Below are 24,413 nucleotides of genomic sequence, written 5' to 3' on the forward strand. Positions count from 1 at the left end.
GTGTGTGTGGGTGAATGTCTGGTCGGTGGTGGGGTGGTGAGAGATCGCGGGGTGGGTGGGAGGCGAGGTGACGGGAGGGAAGCGAGGGTGGCTAGGTATGGGTGTAGGTTTGTGTGTAGGTGGGGGAGTAGTTGGGCTATTTCATGGGGGTAGGAGGAGGAGGCTGAGGCTTGAGGTGGGTGAAGGCGGTACAGAGATCAGAGAGAGATGAAACTGGGAAGCGGTAGCCAGCATTGTGTTCGCTCTCTGTATCACACACACACATATATATATACACACACACATATATATAAGAAAAACAGCGTCTCAGGATTATTTAGATATTCATATACACACACGATTATACGTTTCGTCGTTTGCGTTTATGGCATCCTGTCATTGATACTCTTGACACGGCATATACAATATAGTGTATATGTGTTTACGTTTTATATTGTTGTTGTTGTTGTTGAGATCCTGCTCCTCCAGTCACTGGGTCTTTGAGTCACAGAAACCAACACATTTGGTGAGTACAAGATAGTCTTGTCTCTCTGGGTCTTGTCTTGATCTGTGATGCGTTGGTGTTTGTCTGCATCTGTCTGTGGATCGGTAGTGTAGCGGTTAGCGCGACCGCCTTTGTCTCCCCAGTGCTGGTGTTGTAGACACCGCACCAGGTTCTCATAGTTGAGGTCGAATCCATTTAGGAGAGGCCCAAAACCGACTCATGTAATCGTTATTGATGTTGGCCGTGAGCGGGAATCGAACTCGGGTCGTTGGGTTCGTAACGCAGTGCGCTACCCGCTACACTACCTCTACCCTCACTCGCAGCATCACCATCACCAGCCCCAACCACCATCACTACATCCACCAAACCACCATCACCACCATCACCCCCAACAAACACCACCATCACCACAACCACCACCCCCAACCACCACCACCACCACCACCCAACCAACTCCATCACCACCACCCAACCACCATCACCACCACCACCCAACCAACTCCATCACCACCACCACCACCACCACCCCCAACCACCATCACCACCATCACCACCACCCAACCACCATCACCACCACCCCCAACCACCATCACCACCATCACCACCACCACCCAACCACCATCACCACCACCCCCAACCACCATCACCACCATCACCACCACCACCACCCAACCACCATCACCACCACCACCCAACCACCACCACCCCCAACAACTATCATCACCACCACCACCCAACCACCATCACCACCACCACCACCCCCAACCACCATCACCATCCCCATCACCACCACCCCCAACCACCATAACCACCACCACAATCACCATCACCACCACCACCCAAACACCACCACCCCCAACCACCATAACCACCATCACCACCACAACCACCATCACCACCACCACCACCCAACCACCACCATCACCATCACCACCCAACCACCATCACCACCACCACGAGGCTATGACTGTCCACCAAACACCGTGGGACTGTGTCGAGTAGGACGGACAGAGTGCGAACGATGACTCGGACCGGGACCGTGGAGAGCCGCGTGACTCGCCACTGCTGTGGGAGAGAGGAAGTTGTGGCTGTCTCGGTGTCTATGTGCAGACATGGATCGACAACGATTTCTAACGATTGTAATATTTTAAAAAAATTACGGAGTGGGAAAAATCGATCCCATCTCACGACCCCCAACATTTAATAATCACTACTCAGACGTGGTCTCACTCAACGGCATAGACGAACAGATAGTGCTGGCGACGGACGCACAGGCATTGCCACATGGGGAGACAAATACACAGACGGAGACACAGAGACACGGAGACACGGGCGGGCAGAGACACGAACAGCGGCCGCCCAGAGAGGCCCCCCCCACCCCCCGCTCGTCCCATCCTGGGCCGCGTGGCGCGGGGAGGCCCGGGAGGGCCACGTGTCCCTCCGGGAGGACCACGTGTCCCTCCGGGAGGACCACGTGTCCCTCCGGGAGGACCACGTGTCCCTCCGGGAGGGCCACGTGTCCCTCCGGGAGGACCACGTGTCCCTCCGGGAGGGCCACGTGGCCCGGCAGCAGCATCATCATCATTAGCAGCATCAGCAGCATAATAATCATCATCAGCAACATAATCATCAGCAACAGCATAATCATCATTAGCAGTATCATCCGCATCATCATCAGCAGCATCATCAGCAGCAAGGGACGTGTGAGCTCCGAGATGCTTAGGGAATTGCAACTCGGAGAACAAATTCTCCTGCGGAGGGGGGAGCTGGTAGGAACAAATTCTCCTGTGGAGGGAGGGGCTGGTAGTAGGAACAGATTCTCCTGTGGGGGGAGGGGATGGTAGTAGGAACACATTCTCCTGTGGAGAGAGGAACTGGTAGGAACACATTCTCCTGTGGAGGGAGGGGCTGGTAGTAGGAACACATTCTCCTGTGGAGGGGGGAGCTGGTAGGAACACATTCTCCTGTGGGGGGGAGCTGGTAGTAGGAACACATTCTCTTGTGGAGGGAGGGGCTGGTAGTAGGAACACATTCTCTTGTGGAGGGAGGGGCTGGTAGTAGGAACACATTCTCCTGTGGAGGGAGGGGCTGGTAGTAGGAACACATTCTCCTGTGGAGGGGGGAGCTGGTAGGAACACATTCTCCTGTGGAGAGAGGGGATGGTAGTAGGAACACATTCTCCTGTGGAGAGAGGGGATGGTAGTAGGAACACATTCTCCTGTGGAGAGAGGAACTGGTAGGAACACATTCTCCTGTGGAGGGAGGGGCTGGTAGTAGGAACACATTCTCCTGTGGAGGGAGGGGCTGGTAGTAGGAACACATTCTCCTGTGGAGGGGGGAGCTGGTAGGAACACATTCTCCTGTGGGGGGGAGCTGGTAGTAGGAACACATTCTCCAGTGGATGGGCTGGTAGGAACACATTCTCCTGCGGAGGGAGGGGCTGGTAGGAACGTTGGATTGCTCGGTCAATGGGCAGGGTCAACGGCGGCACCACGTGGTGTATTCAGCAAATATGCCCGACTGTGAGGGCGGGCACAAGCCGGCGTGAGTAGGTTAAACGTTGAGTTTTATAAGGGCACCACGGGGTGACCAGCCCCTCCCCACCCAGCCCCACCCCTCCCACCCAGCCCCACCCTCCCCACCCCCCACCCAGCCCCACCCTCCCCTCCCCACCCAGCCCCTACCCACACTCCCCTCTCCCATTTTATCCGGGCGTCCGGATACACGTGGACAGACATCCACAGACATACACAATTAATCCCCTGCCTCCTGTGAGAATTAATCCCGGTTGGGCTTCCAGACCACTACGTTTCCTACTACCAGTGATAAAGATCCGCCTACTGCTGAGACTGCTGCTCCTGATCCTGCTACTGCTGATACCACTGCTGCTACTACTGGTACTACTGATACTACTGTGCTGATGCTGCTGCTACTACTGATACTACTGTGCTGATGCTGCTGCTACTACTGATACTACTGTGCTGATGCTGCTGCTACTACTGATACTAATGTGCTGCTGATGCTGCTGCTACCGCTGCTGCTACTGGTACTGCTTCTACTACTGCTGGTGCTCCTGTTACTACTGATACTGCTGCTAGTGCTGCTGCTACAACTGCTGCTACAGCTGCTGCTACTGCTGCTGCTACTGGTACTGCTTCTACTACTGTTGGTGCTCCTGTTACTACTGATACTGCTGCTAGTGCTGCTGCTACAGCTGCTGCTACTGCTGCTGCTACTGGTACTGCTTCTACTACTGCTGGTGCTCCTGTTACTACTGATACTGCTGCTAGTGCTGCTGCTACAGCTGCTGCTACTGCTGCTGCTACTGGTACTGCTTCTACTACTGCTGGTGCTCCTGTTACTACTGATACTGCTGCTAGTGCTACCGCTACAGCTGCTGCTACTGCTGCTACCGCTGCTGCTACTGGTACTTCTGCTGCTACTGTTGGTCCTGGTACTGCTACTGATGCTTCGACTGCTGTTGCAGCTATTCCTGTATCCACTGCTGTGGTCGCTGCTTCTGCTGCAGCGAGAAGTCGAAGAGGTAGTAGGTGGGGGAGGTGGAGGAGGTGGGAGAGGAGGTGGAGGAGGTGGGAGAGGAGGTGGAGGAGGTGGGAGAGGAGGTGGAGGAGGTGGGAGAGGAGGTGGAGGAGGAGATGATCGACGTAGAAGAGGAGAGACGGAGCGCGGAAGAGGAATTCTGCGCCACCTCGGTGCGATGCACGGAGAGGAGACGTAAGCTCCTGGGAGAGTGTGTCAGTGTGTGAGTGTGTCAGTGTGTGTCAATGTGTGTGTCAGTGTGTGTGTGTCAGTGTGTGTGTGTCAGTGTGTGTGTCAGTGTGTGTGTCAGTGTGTGTGTGTCAGTGTGTGTATGTCAGTGTGTGTCAGTGTGTGTGTGTCAGTGTGTGCGTGTCAGTGTGTGTGTGTCAGTGTGTGTGTCAGTGTGTGTGTCAGTGAGTGTCAGTGAGTGTCAGTGTGTGTGTCAGTGTGTGTGTCAGTGTGTGTCAGTGTGTGTGTGTCAGTGTGTGTGTGTCAGTGTGTGTCAGTCAGTCGACCCGTGGCACCTGGGTCTGCCCCGTGACCTCCTGCCAGCGGGCGTTCGACACTTCACGTGGCCTCAGGGTGCACATAGCCTGGCACAAGCGTCGTGGTGACGTCACCGCCACTTAGTGGCGAATGGCGGTTGTTGTTGTTGTCAGTGTGTGTGTGTCAGTGTGGGTGTCAGTGTGTGTCAGTGTGTGTGTCAGTGTGTGTCAGTGTCAATGTGTGTGTCAGTGTGTGTCAGTGTGTGTCAGTGTGTGTGTGTCAGTGAGTGTCAGTGTCTGTGTCGGTGGCAGTGTGTGTGTCAGTGAGTGTCAGTGTCAATGTGTGTGTCAGTGTGTGTCAGTGTGTGTGTCAGTGTTTGTGTCAGTGTGTGTGTCAATGTGTGTGTCAGTGAGTGTCAGTGTCTGTGTCGGTGTCAGTGTGTGTGTCAGTCAGTGGGTGTCAGTGTCTGTCGGTGAGTCTGTGTCGGTGTGTGTGTCAGTGTCTGTGTGTCGGTGTCAATGTACCCAAAGCAGCTGCAATGGCTGCTTTGGGTACGCGGTCCAGATCTCCCCAGAGACCCTGGCTGACAGAGGAGGTGTTGAAGTTAGTTGAGAAAAAGCGACAAGCCCACTCTCATCCGCTACAGCATCCCACGTCAGAGAATGAGGAGGCTTACCGCAGCATTCGCTCAGAGGTTCCGAGAGCCGTGAGGCGCTGCAAGGATGGGTGGTGGTCGCGGGTTGCTGAGGAGATGGAGTCTGCCTCAATGGCCCGAGATTACAAATCCCAATTCAACTCCATCAATAAAGTAACCTGCAGCGCCACACCTATTACCATCATTAGGGGAAAGAACGGTGATCCAATCTCCGACCCCCAGGAACAGGTGTGCAGATTTGCTGAGCATTTCTGTGAGGTCCTGGGGGAGGGGAAATCCCTTAGCCAGGAAAACATCGTGGCACAAAGTGGGGATGACCCTGCTGAGGCTGATGTTCCTCAAATATTGGAAGAAGTCACCCCCTGTGAGTGGCTGGCTGAGGTGCCATCTATTGAGGAAGTACTGAAGGCGATCCGGAGTCTGAGACCAGGAATGCCACCGGGCAGAGATGATCTCCCAAGAGACATGCTGAGGGAGGGTGGCGTTTGTGCACAGACTGCCCTATTTGACACCATAACAACAGTCTGGACCACTGGACGGGTTCCGCAGGATTGGAAGGATGCCCTGGTGGTCCCCCTCTTTAAGAAGGGGAGACCGCACAGACTCTAACAACTACAGGGGCATCTCACTACTCAGTGTTCCGGGAAAGGTCCTGGCAAGGATTATTCAACATCGCCTTGCCAGGCACGCTGAGGAGAGGCTTGCGGAGCCCCAATGCGGTTTCAGGAAAGGGCGGTCCTGCACAGATGCCATATTTTCTGTCCGTCTGCTACAGCACAGGTGTAGGGAATTCCAACAAGACCTACATCTCTGCTTTACTGACCTGGTCACGGCCTATTATACCATCAGTAGGCCTGGGCTCTGGGTTGTTCTTCGTGCTTTTGGACTCCCTGACCCTCTGCTCACGATCATTAAGGACCTTCATGATGGTGAGCGGGCCCGGGTAAAACTACGTGGCCGAGAGTCAGAGCCATTCCCTGTACACCTTGGGGTGCGACAGGAATGCCCTCTGGCTCCCACATTATTTGACATCTATTTTGACCACGTAGTTCATGAAGCCTTCAATAGCTGTACTGGGGGAATCTCCATTTGGTACAGATATAATGGGAAGCTGATCGATGCCCAGGTGCGGTCAAGGGATGGCTCCCTATTGCTCAACCACGTTATGTATGTCGATGATTTCGTAATAGCTGCTCATTCAGAAGAGGAGTTGGAGACGCTGCTGCTGAGACTGGAGCGTGCCACTAAGAGGTGGGGTCTTACCATCCGCCCCACCAAAACTAAGCACCTGCCTGGGTATTTTGTACCATCGGACACTCCACCCCCACAACTCCCAATCGGTGATGGGGCAGTTGTGGAGAGAGTGGAGTTTCCCATACCTGGGCACTGTGCTTATGGCCGGCTCCAGTTTAACAGCAGAGGTCTCACTCCGAATCAGTCGAGTGGCAATATCTTTTCATCGGTTGCGTAACGCTGTGTGGAAGCTACCTGGTCTGTCAACTCCGCACTAAGCTTCAGGTCTTCTCGGCCACGGTCATTCCCTCCCTTCTCTACGCTTGCGAAACGTGGACCCCCTTAATGGAACATCTTCACCGGTTATAAACATTTAGGCTAGCCTGCCTACGATCCATCCTGGGTTTAACCAGGCTGGATTGTGTGAGGCGCTCACAAATCCTTGAAAGATCTGGATAAGGTCCCATCGGTGAGTTCCTCCGACAGGCAAGGCTGCGTTGGCTGGGTCATGTAGCCCGCATGCCCAGCCACCGCATGCCAAAACAGCTTTTGTTCGACCAGATAGAGGGGGCTAAGTGGGCGCGGCACGGGCTAGAGACGAGATGAAGTGATGTTGTACAGGAGGACGTGGAGCTGAGTGGACTTGCCGATGAGTGGTACCAGCGGTGTCAAGATCGGCCTCTGTGGAGGAGGCTCGTGAAGGACGCTACTGGGCAGTTGGAGGCAGTCGCCCTCCAACAACAACGGAGGGCGGAGGAGCGACGCTCACAACAATGAGCGGAGCACCGGGTGGCTAAAGCACAGCGGGTTGGCACAGTAGGGGGCACAGGTGGTGCATCAGCCAGTCATCTCAGTCAGTCGACCCGTGGCACTTAGGTCTGCCCCGTGACCTCCTGCCAGTGGGCGTTCGACACTTCACGTGGTGACGTCACCGCCACTTAGTGGCGAATGGTTGTTGTTGTTGTCAGTGAGTGCGTGTCTTCCAGCGTGCGTCAGTAGCATTAGCACGGTGTGGTTAGCGCTACGAACCCGGCGACCCTGACGACGAATGACAGTGGCGAATATCTGAACCGGTTATCAGCCTCCACTAGGTCGACTCAACCTTAAATGAGTACCTGCCGTGAGCATCCACACTGGGGAGTGCTGCCCACATCAATTCCCTTCAAGGGCGCCCAACCACCAGTCTGCAAATCTACTCAGGGTGATATTGTGTCCACGCATATACAGCATTGCTCTGGCCCTGCTGATGATTCTGTGAAGACAGCACGGGGAACCTTTGCCTTTATACCCGTCCCGTTTCCCCACAGCGCTCACGGAATGCGAGACGCATCCATCCGCGAGCGACGGAGCGAACCGGAGCGTCTGTGTGGACAGAGGAGGAGACGGAGGTGCAGTCGGTGGTACTCGAGGAGGGTTGCCCTTCAACATCACAAGGGACAGTTCCACCGGCGTGAGTGGTGGTGGTGGCGGTGGCGGTGGGCCCCACGTGTCCACCGCGTGTCCCACGGGGTCAGACCAGGCGCGCCGCTACCGCACGGCCTTCACGCGCGAGCAGATCGGGCGCCTGGAGAAGGAGTTCTACCGCGAGAACTACGTCTCGAGGCCTCGCCGGTGCGAGCTGGCGGCGGCCCTCAACCTGCCCGAGACGACCATCAAGGTGAGTGGTGTCCACGTGATGTCGTCGTGAGATGGTGGAGCCACGTGGTGAGCACGTGGGGTCGTCGTGAGATGGCGGAGCTACGTGGTGTCCACGTGGGGTCGTCGTGAGATGGTGGAGCCACGTGGTGTCCACGTGGGGTCCCCGTGAGATGGTGGAGCCACGTGGTGTCCACGTGGTGTCGTCGTGAGATGGTGGAGCCACGTGGTGTCCACGTGGGGTCGTCGTGAGATGGTGGAGCCACGTGGTGTCCACGTGGGGTCGTCGTGAGATGGTGGAGCCACGTGGTGTCCACGTGGGGTCCCCGTGAGATGGTGGAGCCACGTGGTGTCCACGTGGTGTCGTCGTGAGATGGTGGAGCCACGTGGTGTCCACGTGGTGTCGTCGTGAGATGGTGGAGCCACGTGGTGTCCACGTGGTGTCGTCGTGAGATGGTGGAGCCACGTGGTGTCCACGTGGGGTCCACCGAATGTATCATCGTGAGAGAGTAGAGATGTGTGCCATCAAGGTGCGTGTGGCCACGTGGTGCCATGGGTTGAGTGGCTGAGATGACCGGCAGTTGCACCACCCGCCCCTACCCTTATTCCCCCCACCCCCCCCCCGTAGGTGTGGTTCCAAAACCGGCGAATGAAGGACAAGCGACAGCGTCTGTCCGTGACGTGGCCTGCCCCGTCGGACCCGGCCGGCTTCTACTCCTACATGGTCACCCAGGCCACCGCTGCCGCCGCCGCGGCCGCCACCGCGGGCCTCCCTTACGCCTTCCCCACAGCTCACCTGCCGGCTCACCTGCAGCACCACCACCACCAGCACCACCAGCAGCAGCAGCAGCACCACCACCAACACCAACACCACGAGCAGCACCACCAGCACCTCGTGCCTGCTCACCACACCGGTGGCGGCGGCGGTGGCGGGCTGTACCCAGTGGCCCTGCTGCGGCCCCTGGACCCGTTCCGGGCCCTCGGGCACGGCGGGGGGTACCCTCGGCCTGAGCTGCTGTGCGGGTTCCGCGCGCCGCCGCCGCCGCCGCCGCCCCCGTACCCCCCGTTCCACGCGCTGCCTCCGTGCCCGTGCGTGGCGTGCACTCACGCGGCGGTGGCTGCGGGCGGGAGAGCGGCAGGTCACCGCTCGGACGCGGCGGGGGCGGCGAGCGTGGGCGAGCGGGGCAACCCGGACCGCTCGCCCACGCCGGCCGGGGGCGCCGCCGGTTTCGCGGTCCCTGGGTCGTGCGGTGGGACCGGCGCCGGGGTCGGCGCCGGGGTCGGCAGCCGCTTTCTCCCCTATGCCGCGGCCGCGGCGGCGGCGGCGGCGGCGACGGCGCTGCTCGCCACCAAACCCCCCGCACGGACGTCGCACGAGCACAGAGAGGTGCGCGGCTCGCTGACAAGGTGACCCCCCCCCCCGGCTGGCTGACGAGGTGACCCCCCCCCGGCTCGCTGACGAGGTGACCCCCCCCCCGGCTCGCTGACGAGGTGACCCCCCCCCCGGCTCGCTGACGAGGTGACAGCGCCCCCCCCCCCCCCGCCGGCTCGGCTGCACTCCGATCAACAACACGAGCGGGATCACCCCGTGCACGCTCCTCCTCCTCCTCCTCCTGAGCTCCGGGTCCCGACTGACCCCCCCTAGGTCAGGCGTCTGCACCCCCTGTGGCTCCGCAGCCGCGTGATGGCTCTTCGCGACGTCGTCTATTAAGGACCCACGACCGCCGTCTCGTAGTCACCACGGGCCATTGCTGAAATATTGAGACGTTGGTTTTGTGTTTTTCTTTTCGTTTTTTTAAACTTAATTCTAAAAAGAAATGGCTCTTGTTGTTGTTTTTCGGTGACCGACCTCGGCCAGCAAGCCCATGAGAAGGCTTGAGGCCCTCATATGGTGTAGGCGCTGCTTTAGGCCATCCACTTCTCGGGCAGTGTCCAGGTCAAGTAACTTTCACTGTTCACTGGCTCCCGGTTTCTCGTAGGGTTCAGTTTGAATTGCTGTTTGCTCTCGCTCAGCAACATAGCGCCAAGGTGGCTAGGAGGCGTTAACTCGCTTGGTATACAGGAGGTCGTGGGTTCGATCCCGACCCTGACGCCTGCTGCTGTATATTTGGAGTTCACGTGTCTCTCTCTCTCATCATCATCATCACGGTGGCTAGGAGATGTTAGCTACCTCGCCTGGTATACAGGAGGTCGTGGGTTCGATCCCGACCCTGACGCCTGCTGCTGTATATTTGGAGCTTGCGTGTCTCTCTCTCATCATCATCATCATCACGGTGGCTAGGAGATGTTAACTACCTCGCCTGGTATACAGGAGGTCGTAGGTTCGATCCCGACCCTGACGCCTGCTGCTGCTGTATATTTGGAGCTTGCGTGTCTCTCTCTCTCATCATCATCATCATCATCACGGTGGCTAGGAGATGTTAACTACCTCGCCTGGTATACAGGAGGTCGTAGGTTCGATCCCGACCCTGACGCCTGCTGCTGCTGTATATTTGGAGCTTGCGTGTCTCTCCCCATGGGCGCGTGGATTTTTCTCTGGGCCCTCCCGGTTTTTCGCTCCACATTTAAAGTCAACGTCACGCGTTTGGAGTTATTGGCCACTATAAATTTCCACGTGACTATAAGCCACTTTGCTGAGCTATCATTTGCGATAGCAAGGTCGCTTCTGAAAAATCGCTGTATAGCAGCTCGGGTGGGCTTTACCTGCTCAAATAAAAGTGGTTTTGTCTTTAGGAATTAACTTTCACAGGTGCATGAAGCAGCACTGCCTGTAAACTCATCACTGCCCCTGTACACGAGGCAGTCCACCCCATCTCCTTCATCTCCTTCCATTCATCTATCAAATCTCACCTCTTCTCCATCGCCCATTCTCTCCCAGCCTCTCGGCCCCTCCACCCCTCCCCGTCCCTCCCCCCCCTTTACATCATCAAGGACACGCTACAGCCAGAGCCGGATTCAACCAGAGGCTAGCGAGGCTAACGTATATTGTCGGCCCTCCTTAATGAACCCTAACTTACCTGGCAAGTGTCCAGGTCAAGTAACTTCACTCTTACACTGGCTCCCAGTTTCAGTTTAAATTGCTGTTTGCTCACTCAACATCACAGCTCTGGGCGACCCGAACACACCCCGACATCGTCAGGGACACGCTACAGCCTTGGGCCGCATTTTGACCAGAGGCTAGCAAGGCCAATGACAAGGTCCTGGGACCGTCACGCGTTTGTAGGCCCTCGATTCCACGTCGAAGGAACAGACAGTCGAAGCGAGGGTAGAGCAGACATCCGAAACCTTGGGAGGGGGGTTTAACCCCCCCCCCCCCCTGGAACAGAAGCTAACGCTAGGAACTTAACGAAAATATACGAACGTAAGTTTCAATTTTGATTTAAAGCTTTCGTGACTGCAGGGATTCATATTCTTGGTTCTTTCGGTAAAGTCACCACGTAGAAGGGAAACAATAAAATAATAAAAATATTATTATATTAAAATAATGAAAAATATTATTTTATATTTTTATTATTTTATTGTTTTATATTTTTTTATTATTTTATTGTTTCCCTTCTACGTGGTGACTTTACCGAAAGAACCAAGAATATGAACGTATGTTGTTTGTTCAAAGGCGTGGTGTGCGGTAGGTGAATTATGTTTGATGGATTTAATGTAACCTTGAGTCCAATACATTTGTTAATTTTACATAGGTGAATACGTGAATTATGTTCGATGACTTCATGATGTATTCATGGTGCCACTCTCATCTCCTTCCATGTCCCTTCCTCTCGCCCTTTTCGTTCCCAATCTTCTCCATCTTTCCCTCTATCTCTGTCTCTCTCTTAGCCTCTCTCTGTCTCTCTCTGTCTTTCTCTGTCTCTCTCTCTCTGTCTCTCTCTGTCTCTCTCTCTCTGTCTCTCTGTCTCTCTCTGTCTCTCGCTGTCTCTCTCTCTCTCTGCCTCTTTCTCTGTTTGTCTCTCTGTGTCTCTCTGTCTCTCTCTGTCTCTCTCTGCCTCTTTCTCTGTTTGTCTCTCTGTCTCTCTGTCCTCCCAGCCTCTCAGCCTCTCTCTATCTAGCTCTCTGTCACTCTCTCTGTCTCTCTGTCTCTCTCTGTCTCTCTCTGTCTCTCTCTGTCTCTCTCAGCCTCTCTCTTGTCCCTCTCTCTGTCTCTCTCTGTCTCTCTCTCTATGCCTCTTTCTCTATTTGTCTCTCTGTCTCTCTCCCAGCCTCTCAGCCTCTCTCTGTCTATCTCTCTGTCTCTCTCTCTTTCTGTCTCTCTCTGTCTCTCTCTCTGTCTGTCTCTATCTGTCTCTCTCTGTCTCTCTCTCTCTGTCACTGTCTCTCTCTATCTGTCTCTGTCTCTCTCTGCCTCGCTCTGTGTTTGTCTCTCTCTGTTTGTCTTTGTCTCTCTATGTCTCTCTCTGTCTCTCTGTCTCTCTTTCTGTCCTTCTGTCTATCTCTGTCTGTCTCTCTCTGTCTCTCTGTCTCTGTCTCTCTCTCTGTCTCTCTCTGTCTCTGTCTCTCTCTGTCTCTCTCTCTGTGTTTGCCTCTCTCTGTTTGTCTTTGTCTCTCTATGTGCTTGTCTCTGTCTCTGTCTGTCTCTCTGTGTCTCTCTGTCTCTCTCTCTGTCTGTCTCTGTCTCTCTTTCTGTCTCTCTCTGTCTCTCTCTCTGTCTGTCTCTGTCTGTCTCTCTCTCTGTCTCTCTCTCTCTGTCTCTCTCTGTCTCTCTGTGTCTCTCTGTCTCGCTGTGTCCCTCCTCCTCCCTGTGCCCAATCTCCGTGTTCGATCCTTCGCCCTCCTTCCACCCCTCCACAGGGGCACGCCACGGTGGCTCGGAGATGTTGACTCCCTCGCCAGGTACACAGGGGATTCGTGGGTTCGATCCCGACCCTGACGACGCCTGCTGCTGTATATTTGGAGTTTCCATTTCTCTCTCTCTCTCCCCGTGGTCACGTGGATTTTCCTCCGGGTCCTCCGGTTTTCCGCTCCCCGTTTAGAATCAACATCTCGCGTGTGTAGAGGATGTGGCCGTTGCTATACATTTCCACGTGGTGGTGATGATGATGATGAGCCCACTTCGCTGAGCTATCATTTGTGATGGCCAGGTCGCGTCTAATAAAGAGCTACGTAGCAGGCTCAGTGGGCGCTTTACCTGGTGATAAATATAACGCCTGCTGTATATTTTTGACCCTTTCTGGCAATGAAACAGGAGGTGTTAAGACGTCTAAATACCAAACATAACTGTTTTGCAGTTGTGATGAACATGCAAACAACAACACACGTTCTGGTCTCGATTTAAAGCTTTCGTGACTGCAGGGATTCATCTTATTGGTTCTTTCGGTAAAGTCACCACGTAGAATGGAAATAAAATAAAACACAATAAAAAATAAAATTCTCACGACGTTTCGGCCACAACACAAGTAGCCTTCTTCAGGTGAAGGAACACAACTGTCGGGACGACAGCGCTTCAATGAACGCTGCTAAGATTCGCAGCGTCTTTTAAGCTGGGTGGGAGAGGTAAAGAGTTTACATATCAAACAGGAGAATTTAGCATCGAAATAGCTGTGATAAAGTGTTGGATCAGCAGGGTGCTAAAGTCAGAAATTAGCATGTAACTGGGAGATTAGCATGATGTTAATGTGAGGGATTAGCATGTGACTGGTCACGGAAATAGCTATGTTAAAGTCAAAGTTTACATCTCAACAGAGGCATTTAGTATATGGATGCTAAAGGACTGCAACTACCCAACTATCATACAATAAAACCGATGTGAAAAAACTAAGTATAAACTACATCAATATAATAAATGTACTCAATATATTCTTCAATAAGTTGAGCTATAAACATATTGTAACTGGGTATACACTACACTATAGAATGAACACCATATAGTAAACTAATAAAAAAAACTAAAATATAAACTACATGAATGTTACCAATGAACTCTATATACTCTCCAATCAGCTGAGCGCCTCAATGAACGCTGCTAAGATTCGCGGCGTCTTTTATGGCTAGGTGTGAGAGTTAAAGCGCCTTGACTTTACCGAAAGAACCAACAACACACGTTCTGGTCCTCGTCTATGATGCATCGTCTTTGAAACTGATTGGTCCACACCAGAGACGGCTTCCTTTAGGGCCTCGTCTCAAACGGTGTTAGACCGGAGGCCGCCAAAACGCGAACAGCACCAAGCCAACGCCACTATCAGGGCATTAATAGCTCGTGGTGAGCAGCCTCATCATGGGAGCTTTCTTGCCACTAATAGCCAGGTCGCTTTTGAAGAAGCTCATAGCTCAATGGGCCTTACCTGGTTAGAATGAAACACAGCTTAGTCTTGAGGAATGACCTTCCCACGTACATTAAACAGCACCGCCTGGAGACTCAACACTGCCCCTGTACATGAAGCAGTCCGCCTCCTTCAACTCCTTCCGTTCCTCTCTTAAATCCTCGCCTCCTCTTCCCCATGGGCCACTCCTCGTCCCTCCCCTCCACTCTTTCCCGTCCCTCCCTCCCCTGTAGCCCCTCTCGTGATCCCTCGGCACGCCTCCATGGCTCCCGTCACTCAATACCTCGATAGCTGGAAGCGCTCCGCTCCCTGTCAACTGCGGCACATCACTCCGGAAGGCAAAAACTGAACGCTCGCTAAAAAAACCACAAAAACACAAAAAAGCCAGTCGTGAACGAGTGAGTTTTCACTCTGGACGATGTAAAAGTGCCAAAGCTCCCAGTGTCTCTCATGTGAGCTGCCTGGATGAAGGCACTCTGTAGAGTCACACACACACACAAAACCGATTGAGATGTATTTATTTTAAATATCGAGTAGATATGGAAGAAGAATCTCACCGAGGTGAGAGTCTTTACTCCACGGCACGGGTGCACACCTTCGATTCTCACTCTCTCCCGCAACGCCCCGAACTCACCTGGCCGAAACGTCCCAGCTGACGCTCACCCACTCACTCACTCACCCAATCACTCACTCACCCATCCACTCACTCACCTACCCACCCACTCCCCCACCCACCCACTCACCCAACCACCCACTCACTCACTCAGCGACTCACCCACCCACTCACCCACTCACTCACCCACTCACCCACCCACTCACTCACTCACCCACTCACTCACCCACCCACTCACTCACTCACTCACCCACTCACTCAGCCACTCACCCACTCACTCACCCGCTCGCTCGCTCACTCACCCACCCACCCACCCACTCACTCACCCACTCACTCACCCACTCACTCACTCAGCCACTCACCAACTCACTCACCCACTCACTCACCCACCCACCCACTCACTCACTCACCCACCCACTCACTCACCCACTCACCCATCCACTCACTCACCTACCCACCCACCCACTCACTCACCCACCCACTCACTCACTCACTCACCCATCCACTCACCCATCCACTCACTCACCCACTCACCCACTCACTCACTCACTCACCCACCCACCCACTCACTCAGCCACTCACCCACTCACTCACCTACTCACTCACTCACTCACCCACCCACCCACTCACTCACTCACCCACCCACCCACTCACTCACTCACTCACCCATCCACTCACTCACCTACCCACCCTCCCACTCACTCACTCACTCACCCACCCACCCACTCAGCCACTCATCCACTCACTCACCCACTCACTCACTCACCCACCCACTCACTCAATCACCCACTCACTCGCCCACCCACCCATTCACCCACCCACTCACTCACCCACACACTCACTCACCCACCCACTCACTCACTCACCCACTCACTCACCCACCCATCCACTCACTCACCCACCCACTCACCCACTCACTCACCCACCCACCCACTCACTCACTCACCCACCCACTCACTCACTCACCCACCCACTCACTCACTCACTCACCCATCCACTCACTCACCTACCCACTCACCCACCCACCCACTCACCCACCCACCCACTCACCCATCCACTCACTCACCTACCCACCCACTCACCCACCCACCCACCCACTCACTCAGTCACCCACCCACCCACTCACTCACCCACCCACCTACCCACCCACTCACTCACTCACCCACTCACTCAGCCACTCACCCACTCACTCACCCACTCACTCGCTCACTCACCCACCCACCCACTCACTCACCCACTCACTCACCCACCCACTCACTCACTCACCTACTCACTCAGCCACTCACCCACTCACTCACCCACTCACTCACCCACCCACTCACTCACTCACCCACCCACTCACTCACCCACTCACCCATCCCACTCACTCACCTACCCACCCACCCACTCACTCACTCACCCACCCACTCACTCACTCACCCACCCACCCACTCACTCACTCACTCACCCACTCACCCATCCACTCACCCATCCACTCACTCACCCACTCACCCACTCACTCACTCACCCACCCACCCACTCACTCAGCCACTCACCCACTCACTCACCCACTCACTCACTCACTCACCCACCCACCCACCCACTCACCCTTCACTCACCCACCCACCCACTCACCCATCCACTCACTCACCTACCCACCCACTCACTCACTCACCCACCCACTCAGCCACTCACCCACTCACTCACCCACTCACTCACTCACCCACCCACTCACTCAATCCCCCACTCACTCGCCCACCCACCCACTCACCCACCCACCCACTCACCCACACACTCACTCACCCACTCACTCACTCACCCACTCACTCACTCACCCACCCACCCATCCACTCACTCACCCACCCACTCACCCACTCACTCACCCACCCACCCACTCACTCACCCACCCACCCACCCACTCACCCACCCACTCACCCACTCACTCACCCACTCACTCACCCACCCACTCACCCACCCACTCACTCACCCACCCACCTACACACATTCACCCACCCACCTACACACATTCACACACACCTACACACATTCACCCATCCACACACACACTCACCCACCCATCCACTCACTCACCCACCCACTCACTCACTCACCCACCCACTCACTCACCCACCCACCCACTCACTCACCCACCCACCCACCAACTCACCCAACCGCTCCCTCTTTTAACCTCTTCCCGACTCGGCACCTCGTCGCACTCCATCTCCACCAATCGTCGTCCTCTCTCACCCTCACGTGGTCTAACCGTGCCACGTGACGCTCACCCAACCCCACACCCCCCCCCCCCCCCCAGCTCCTTAACCTTTTGAATGATCGTCCCAATCCTCTTCGCTCCCCGTGCCCCCCCCCCCCCCCCTTAACCAACCAGAGCGTGGAGTGATTCCAGCCTTCTTGATTGCTCTGTCCCACTGATCGCGTGGGACAATCGCTCCACACACTTGAGCCCCCTTCCCTTCACTTTCAACCCAAGGTCCACTCTGAACGTTAAATCCGGGCCCCCGTCCACAATGCGGGGGGTGGGGGGCGGGGGGTTCCGCACTCCGCGCTGTGCCGCTGGGCCCCATCCATTGGCGGGATCGAAGCACGGGCCACGCGGTTTGGGAGGCGGCCGTCGACGTCACGCACCGCGTCACGTGACGTCACGCACCGCGTCACGTGACGCGGCAGCCCCTTATGGCCTCGCCGCTCCGCTGCTGGATGGAGGCTTCGTCCACGCTCTTTGGTTCTATTCGGTAAAGTCCCGTTGGCAAAAAAAAGATAAAACATCAAAAACCACGACGTTTCGGCCACAACACAAGCGGCCTTCATCAAGGTCGAGGGACCAGCCTGTCTCGAAGACTGCGCCGGAGTGAAACAGAGCCAAGCTCAGACTGCGACCTTTAAGCTTCACCTGATGAAGGCCGCCTGTGTTGTGGCCGAAACGTCGTGCTTTTTGCTCTTTTATCTCTTTTACCTCCGTGACCTCACCGAATAGAACCAAAGAGCGTGGATCCTTGCAGTCACGAAAGCTTCAAATCTAGAAGAGGCTTCGTCTACCCCACGCATGCCTCCTCGTCGGTTGGGTGGGTGGGTGCGTGGCGGTGGGGTTGTTTTGAGCGGACCTCACCACGGGCGGTGTACGGACGGGAGAGTTCCCACGGCCTTGTGCCTGGTGTCGCTTCGCTGTGCCGATGCTCGCCGTGACTGGGAAAGATGTGAAGTTGGTGGTGGTGGTGGTGGTGGGTGGTGGGTGGGTGGGGAAGGGGGGGAGGGTAATACGATGATGATGATGATGATGTCGTCTCAAATGTTCTTCGTGAATTGCATACATGCATGCTTCACGTGCGTTGTCTATTCATTTGAAATTGTGCTTTGCTGAGCGCGGTAGATCCCTCGTTTAACGCGCCGAGTAGCTGTGGATGGTTTTGCCGACGAGTGCGGCGTTTAAGCGAATGCAGTTTCCCCATGTACGGCGTACTCACGAGGAAGGTTGGCGATGTTTCCACGACCGGGACGCACAGCACGCCGTACGTAACCCCGAGGGTACTCCGCCGCGTTAGCTGTACCACTGTACCGCTCAGCTCGAGAAAGTAGTTTGTCGTCCACCGCTCAAAAAACCACGTTGTAACGGTGCGCGTTCTGCGTTCTAACGGTGCGTGTTCTGCGTTCTAACGGTGCGTGTTCTGCGTTCTAACTGTGCGTGTTCTGCGTTCTAACGGGGTGGTTCTGCGTTCTAACGGTGCGTGTTCTGCGTTCTAACGGGGTGGTTCTGCGTTCTAACGGGGTTCTGCGTTCTAACTGTGCGTGTTCTGCGTTCTAACGGGGTGGTTCTGCGTTCTAACGGTGCATGTTCTGCGTTCTAACGGGGTGGTTCTGCGTTCTAACGGGGTTCTGCGTTCTAACGGTGCGTGTTCTGCGTTCTAACGGGGTTCTGCCTTCTAACGGGGTGGTTCTGCGTTCTAACTGTGTGTGTTCTGCGTTCTAACGGTGCGTGTTCTGCGTTCTAACGGTGCGTGTTCTGCGTTCTAACTGTGCGTGTTCTGCGTTCTAACGGTGCGTGGTTCTGCGTTCTAACGGTGCGTGTTCTGCGTTCTCACTGTGCATGTTCTGCGTTCTAACGGGGTTCTGTGTTCTAACGGGGTGGTTCTGCGTTGTAACGGGGTTCTGTGTTCTAACGGGGTGGTTCTGCGTTCTAACTGTGCGCGTTCTGCGTTCTAATAATTTTTTTTCCACGCTACAACGGCGCGTTCCGCGTTATATAGCGTTGCTCCCTCGCGCAAGCCGTTGTGTTTTCTCCGGGTGCTCCGCTTTCTTCCCGCATGCACAAACAACTCATCCTGAATTGGCCCAAAACATCCGAAGATAAAATTTTACAAAAAAATTAAACCCCACGTCATTGGGCTCAGCGTGGCTCTCCTGTCTAATCAATTAATTAATGAGATAAATAATTAATTGCTTCATTTATTTCTTCCAAGTAAGACCCCCCCAATGCGGTGCTACGTAGATGTTTTTCAGAAGCGACCTGGCCATCACGAATGATCGCTCAACGAAGTTGCTTAGACTCAGCCAAATTACTCTAAACACGGAATGTTGAGACTAAATGCGGAGGGGAAAACCCGGAGAAAAATCCACGCGACCACGGGGAGAGAGAGAGAGACACGCAAACTCCAAATATACAGCAGCAGGCGTCAGGGTCGGGATCGAACCCACGACTTCCTGTATACCCGGCGAGGTAGTTAACATCTCCTAGCCACCGTGATGATGATGAGAGAGAGAGAGAGAGACACGCAAACTCCAAATATACAGCAGCAGGCGTCAGGGTCGGGATTGAACCCACGACCTCCTGTATACCCAGCAAGGTAGTTAACATCTCCTAGCCACCATGACGCCCGCGGTTAGCATCAATGTTTAGTCTGCCGTCACGATGACGACGATGTTGTTGATGTTGTTGTTGTTGATGTTGTTGTTGATGTTGTTGATGTTGTTGTTGATGTTGTTGTTGATGTTGTTTCGTGTGTCTCTATTATTTCCGTGGCACTCGATACTGTGGTAATAAAACGCCATCGACCCCCCACCACGTGTTTCACAAACTCTCAACCCTCAGCAGTAGCCCTGTGACGCGTCTCGCTCGCTCCACCCCCAACCCCACGCGTCACTCTCGCAGGCTGTGCTCCCATTGGCTGGGTCGGATCAGTGCAATGCCAGGCGGTGGTGGTGGTGGTGTTGGTGACGGTGGTGGTGTCGGTGGTGGTGTCAGTGGTGGTGTCGGTGGTGGTGGTGTCGGTGGTCGTGTCGGTGGTGGTGTCGGTGGTGGTGGTGGTGTCGGTGGTGGTGTCGGTGGTGGTGTCGGTGGTGGCGGTGTCAGTGGCGGCGGTGCTGGTGGTGTTGACGGTGGTGGTGATGGTAGTGGTGATGGTAGTGGTGGTGGTGATGGTAGTGGTGATGGTAGTGGTGGTGGTGATGGTAGTGGTGATGGTAGGGTGGTGGTGGGTGGTGTGGTATGGTAGTGGTGGTGTGATTTGTGTGTGGTGGTGGTGTGTGACGGTGGTGGTGGTGGCGGTGGTGGTAGTGGTGGCGGTGGTGGTGGTGGTGCGCATGGTGGTGGAGCGGTGGTGGTGGTGGCGGTGGTGGCGGTGGTGGCCCGTGGTGGTGGTCACGTGTGTGTGGGGGGTGCTGGTGGGTGGTGCTGTGTGGTGGCGGTAGGTGGTGGGGTGTGTGTGGTGGTGGGGCTGGTTGGTGGCGGTGGTGGGCTGCGGTGGCGGTGGTGGGCTGTGGGTAGGCGGGGGCGGCAGTGGTGGTGGTGGCTCTGGTTCCTCACTCACTTCCCACGGGTGTCGTGGAGGTGCCGTACCCTGGCTCGTCACGAGAATGCGATACAGCCAAGCGTGGACTCATCTCCATCGCTCCCACCATCGAGCGTTGCTCCCTCGCGCATGCCGTGTGTTTCCTCCGGGTGCTCGGCTTTCCTCCCGCGTGCACAAACAACTCACCCTTATAATTGACCCGAAACATCTGAAGGTAAAATAAATGAAATTTAGACCCTATGGAGCGGCAGGACCCTCTTGAAAAGGCGTCGTTGAACGCAGCGTGGCTCACCTGGATAATTCATTAAATTTACTCCTGCTTAATACTTTATTTTTTATTTTTAACCAGTTAAGACCCCCACTGAGCTGCTACGTAGCTGTTTGTCAGAAGTGACGCTGGCTACAACTGAGAGGCAGACGAAGTGGGCTTATCGCGTGGACATGTTTATATATATATACATGTATCTATATATATATCTTCGTGTATATATGTATCTATTTAAATGTGAAGGGAAAACCCGGAGGAACCGCAGAAACATTCACGTGACCACGGGGAGAGAGAGACATTGCAAACTCCAAATATACAGCAGCAGCAGGCCTCAGGGTCGGGATGGGACCCACGACCTCCTGCACACCAGGCGAGGTTGTTAACATCTCCTAGCCACCTCGACGCCAGCGGTTTTAGCATCAATGGGACAATGGATTTCCTGCCCATAAATCACCCCCCCCCCCCCCCCCCCCCCCCCCCCCACGGATGTTAACCATGGTCAGGAATCCAACTCCGGTCACCGGCTGAGATGGGAAATTAGCGCAGTGCTTCAACCACTGCGGCACCCCCCACTCACCCTCAACCTCTCCACCCCCCCCCCCCCTCCACAGAATGCAATGCATTATGCATTTAACCCTAACTGATTACGCGGACGCGTCTTTTGTTAATTGCGCACTGCGGATTAATTATTTCTGACTCAATTCTGCGCCCTAATTGGGCCATTTGTACGGGGCGCGCGACACCTCGCCATCGCTCCACGCTCATTAGCCGTGAGCGGTTACGCCGCATTGATTACCCTCCCTCCCTCCTCCTCCATCACCACCATCACCACCACCATCATCATCACCACCATCACCATCATCACCACCACCATCATCATCACCACCACCACCATCATCACCACCACCATCATCACCACCATCACCACCATCATCACCACCACCATCACCACCACCACCGCCATCATCACCACCACCACCACCACCATCATCATCACCACCATCACCACCACTACCACCGCCATTATCACCACCACCACCATTATCACCACCACCATCACCACCATCACCATCATCACCACCACAATCACCATCACCACCACCATCACCACCACCATCACCACCACTATCACTACCATCACCACCACCACCATCATCACCACCATTACCACCACCATCACCACCACTATCACTACCATCACCACCACCATCATCACCACCGCCCAGACGTCGCTCAGCGACACAACCAACCACTACTGCTGCCACCGGGATGGAATCTCCTGCCTGCCCGCCCGCCCTGCACCACCGGGTCAGTCGCCTCCCTGTCACTCTGTTATCGCTACTGCCGCCCTAAGACTTTCCCCCCGTGAGCAGTGACGGACTGGGACTTTAAAAAAAGGGAAAAAATTACGGACCTAGGGATTTTGTTAAAGCTACAGCGGCTCCACCCCCCCACCCCACCCCCCACCCCGTTGGATCGTAGCACGAACGAGCTAACTGGTGGACTCCAGCCAGACAGCCAGACAGCCAAACAGACAGGCAGCCAGACAGCCAGACAGCCAGACAGACAGGCAGCCATACAGCCAGACAGGCAGACAGACAGACAGACAACAGGCAGCCAGACAGGCAGACAGGCAGACATGCAGCCAGACAGGCAGCCAGACAGGCAGTCAGACAGGCAGACAGACATACAGCCAGACAGACAGACAGGCAGCCAGACAGACATACAGCCAGACAGACAGACAAACAGGCAGCCAAACAGGCAGACAGGCAGCCAGACAGGCAGACAGACATACAGCCAGACAGACAGACAGGCAGGCAGCCAGACAGACAGACAGACAGACAGACAGGCAGGCAGCCAGACATACATACAGCCAGACAGACAGACAGGCAGACAGACAGGCAGACAGACAGACAGGCAGCCAGACAGGCAGACAGCCAGCAGACAGACATACAGTCAGACAGACAGACAGACAGGCAGACAGACAGACAGGCAGCCAGACAGGCAGACAGCCAGACAGCCAGGCAGACAGACATACAGCCAGACAGACAGACAGGCAGACAGACAGGCAGACAGGCAGCCAGACAGACAGACAGCCAGACAGGCAGGCAGCCAGACAGGCAGACAGCCAGACAGCCAGGCAGACAGACATACAAGCAGCCAGACAGACAGGCAGCTAGACAGACAGGCAGACAGACAGGCAGACAGACATACAGCCAGACGGGCAGACAGACAGGCAGACAGACAGACAGGCAGCCAGACAGACAGACAGGCAGCCAGACAGGCAGACAGACAAACAGACAGACAGGCATCCAGACAGGCAGACAGCCAGACAGACAGACATACAGCCAGACAGCCAAACAGACAGACAGACAGGCAGACAGGCAGACATACAGACAGACAGGCAGCCAGACAGGCAGACAGACAGGCAGACAGACATACAGGCAGCCAGACAGACAGGCAGCTAGACAGACAGCCAGAAAGGCAGACAGACATACAGGCAGACAGGCAGACAGACAGGCAGCTAGACAGACAGCCAGACAGGCAGACAAAAAGACAGCCAGACAGGCAGACAGACAGGCAGACAGACAGGCCGGCAGACAGAAAGACAGACAAACAGGCAGACAGACAGACAGACAGGCAGACAGACAGACGGACAGCCAGGCAGACAGACAGACAGGCAGCTAGACAGACAGCCAGAAAGGCAGACAGACATACAGGCAGACAGGCAGACAGGCAGACAGACAGGCAGACAGAAAGACAGACAGGCAGCAACACTTTTTTTATCTCACCCCCCCCCCCCCCTCCCCCAATAAAAAATATATCATGATCATTCATTTTGGACCGATAAGACCAATTGGTGAAGACAACTTTGGATGGCATCAAGGAGGGAAGAGCGACGCATGAAGTGATCACATGGAGAGCGAGAGAGATAGAGACGATCTGGATTTGACACATGCTCCCAGAGGGATGAGCGTGGGAACAAAGAGGAAGAAGTGAACGAAGTGTAAGAGGGAAGGGGAGGAGGAGGAGGAGGGGGAGGAGCCACTCACACACTCATTAATAATCTAATTCATTCACCCACTCACACACTCATTAATAATGTCACTCATTCACCCACTCACACACTCATTAATAATCTCACTCATTCACCCACTCACACACTCATTAATAATCTCACTCATTCACCCACTCACACAGTCATTAATAATCTCACTCATTCACCCACTCACACACTCATTAATAATCTCACTCATTCACCCACTCACACACTCATTAATAATCTCACTCATTCACCCACTCACACACTCATTAATAATCTCACTCATTCACCCACTCACACACTCATTAATAATCTCACTCATTCACCCACTCACACACTCATTAATAATCTCACTCATTCACCCACTCACACACTCATTAATAATCTCACTCATTCACCCACTCACACTC

General features: G+C 55.0%; 1 protein-coding gene across 1 annotated transcript; it reads left to right on the forward strand.

Moving 5' to 3' along the window:
- Window positions 1–3,969: 3,969 nt before the first annotated feature.
- Window positions 3,970–9,444, forward strand: LOC116954664 (uncharacterized). Its single transcript, XM_076052427.1, has 3 exons — window positions 3,970–4,219; window positions 7,706–8,055; window positions 8,662–9,444. The coding sequence occupies exons 1-3, from the start codon at window positions 4,141–4,143 to the stop codon at window positions 9,442–9,444; spliced, it is 1,212 nt and encodes a 403-aa protein (XP_075908542.1). The 5' UTR covers window positions 3,970–4,140.
- The last annotated feature ends 14,969 nt before the right edge of the window (window positions 9,445–24,413 follow it).

The sequence above is a fragment of the Petromyzon marinus genome, chromosome 56 (assembly GCF_048934315.1).
Source record: "Petromyzon marinus isolate PM22_M1 ecotype Great Lakes invasive population chromosome 56, UKy_Petmar_22M1.pri1.0, whole genome shotgun sequence".
NCBI classification, from domain to species: domain Eukaryota; kingdom Metazoa; phylum Chordata; class Hyperoartia; order Petromyzontiformes; family Petromyzontidae; genus Petromyzon; species Petromyzon marinus.